General features: G+C 40.4%; 1 protein-coding gene across 1 annotated transcript; it reads right to left on the reverse strand.

The window, feature by feature from the left end:
* Positions 1-763: 763 nt before the first annotated feature.
* LOC104532713 (microtubule-associated protein 4-like) lies at positions 764-1,004 on the reverse strand (the record flags this gene model as incomplete). Its single annotated transcript, XM_010177983.1, has 1 exon — positions 764-1,004. A coding segment is annotated over exon 1 (241 nt), but the record flags the coding sequence as incomplete, so codon positions are not given.
* Between the last annotated feature and the right edge of the window lie 1,118 nt (positions 1,005-2,122).

Genomic DNA, 2,122 nt, shown 5'->3' on the forward strand with positions numbered 1-2,122 from the left:
ATATATATACACACACACAAAACCAGCATGTAATTGCAGCAAGAAATCAAAACAAGTAAACCCTCAGATCAGTGGAGAAACAAAGCTTTAGCTGTTAAACATTTGAGTCTGAACAAGCATTGGAACAGGCTGGGCAGTGGTGGAGTCCTCAGCCCTGGGGGGATTTAAAAGATATGTAGATGAGGTGCTGAGGGACATGGGTTAGAGATGGGATTGGTAGTGGTGGGTTTATGGTTGGACTTGATGATATTAAAGGTCTTTTCCAACCACTGTGATTCTATTCTATGAACCTCACAAACAGTGTGGACCTCACGAAGATGCCGATCTGCTGACCTCACCAGCAACTCCTCCATCTTTACACCTTGGATTTGCCATTGCCCTGAGTGGTGGCATCTTGCATAGTTCTAACATTTTGTGATGGAAAGTGCTGTGTATGTGATAAGTGCAGCAGTCACACGCTTTGGACACTGCTTTCTCCAAGAAACCCAAGGCAGCCCACAAGATAAAAACATCAGTAATAGCATCTTTTGTGGACTAGTAACGATTGATCATTTTACAGGCTGAAGAACTGAACAGCAGGTAGAGCAGAAAAGCAAGACACAGGATTTGATCTCAACCTGGGTTTTTAAAATAAATTATTTAGATTAAAACCAGCAACACGTAAAAGCCCTGTTTCAGCAGGCCTAGCAATATTAGAATAAGCAAAAGTGTTCTCTGATGCTCAAGTGAGGCAGCTTTTTGGTCTGGTGCTTTAGACACTTACATTCCACCTGAATACCGTCTGCATGGGGTTTGCTTTTTGGTTCCTGGCTCCCAGCTTTTGCATCATCATCATCATCCAGTAGAGGAACATAGTCTGTTTTATCTACTGTTTCTCCAACCACATCATCAAATTTCTCTGCTTCCAGAGTGGCAATGAAGTCCCTTTTCACTTCTTCCTCAATTTCTGGAGGTGGGTCTGTCAGAGCATCTGCAAGACTGAGGTTGTGATCCAAGTCAGCCATGCTTTAGCACCTTTGCAACCTGAAAAGTGATGTGGGGAAGAAGAAAAAAAAAAAAAGAGAATAACATTTTAATAAGAGACTTTTTAAGTTTACTCAGAGTTTGATGTTGACAACTGTGTGCCTCCTGCACTCTAACACACTAAGAAACATTTGCTTTAGCACTCAGTAATGCCCAGATGTTTACAAAACCCCCACACCAGTACAGAAACAAACAGCTACATCATCTCAATCAGGTTTTACTGCATGAACATCACGTTTCAAGTGATGTTTTAAGAAAGAGAAGGGAAGGAAAGACAGAAAGACAGAGGGAAGGAAAGGAAACAAAGACAGAGGGAAGGAAAGAATCCAGTACCAGGCCAGCATAAACACAATCTTACACTGCTTTCTGCTCTGCCCCAGATCTGCGAGTTAATTACATATCCTCAGCAGCAGAAAGACAAATGACACAAGTGAATTCAGTTCTTGGGTTGGACTCCACCCTATGGAGATGAGGATTTTGCATAATCTCTGATACATACTTCTCACTGATGCTTTTCCTCCCTTGGATAGGGTCCCACAGCATGTTTATGTCCTCAGCAAACCTTGTTAATACCAACAAACCCACTCCAGCCCTGGGATTTGTGCTGGAAAGTGAAGTTTTAATAATACTTACATGAAAAAAAACCCCTATAATAAAGTACACACGCACACATTCTATATAAAGCTATAAGCTGGAAACAAAAATAGAAAGAATCACCATTTATCTTTTCCTCCCTGATTTGTATCTCAGTGTTGAATTTAAATTCCTGCCAATAAATAGAAAATGTACCTGAACTGATTCATCTGGTTTGCAGCTAAAGCTTTCAGGTTGGCATAACAAATACACTCAGAAACAATTATTTATTTTTGTTTCACATTTCATCCTTTTAAAGTCATTATTAGGAACAACAGTTAATAAACATCAAAATTAATTTCTAGGAGCAAAACCCACCACTTCTGACGAACAAAAGGTGCATTTTGGAAACCTCCAGAGCAGTGTCAGTGTTCTGTACACACCACGCTATCACAACAGCAGAGATACCAAAAGCTCTACTCAAACATTTGAGCCCTTTGCACAAATTGTCTGGTACAAACTGTAA

This window comes from Antrostomus carolinensis, unplaced genomic scaffold, assembly GCF_000700745.2.
Source record: "Antrostomus carolinensis isolate BGI_N321 unplaced genomic scaffold, ASM70074v2 scaffold29461, whole genome shotgun sequence".
NCBI classification, from domain to species: Eukaryota; Metazoa; Chordata; class Aves; order Caprimulgiformes; family Caprimulgidae; genus Antrostomus; species Antrostomus carolinensis.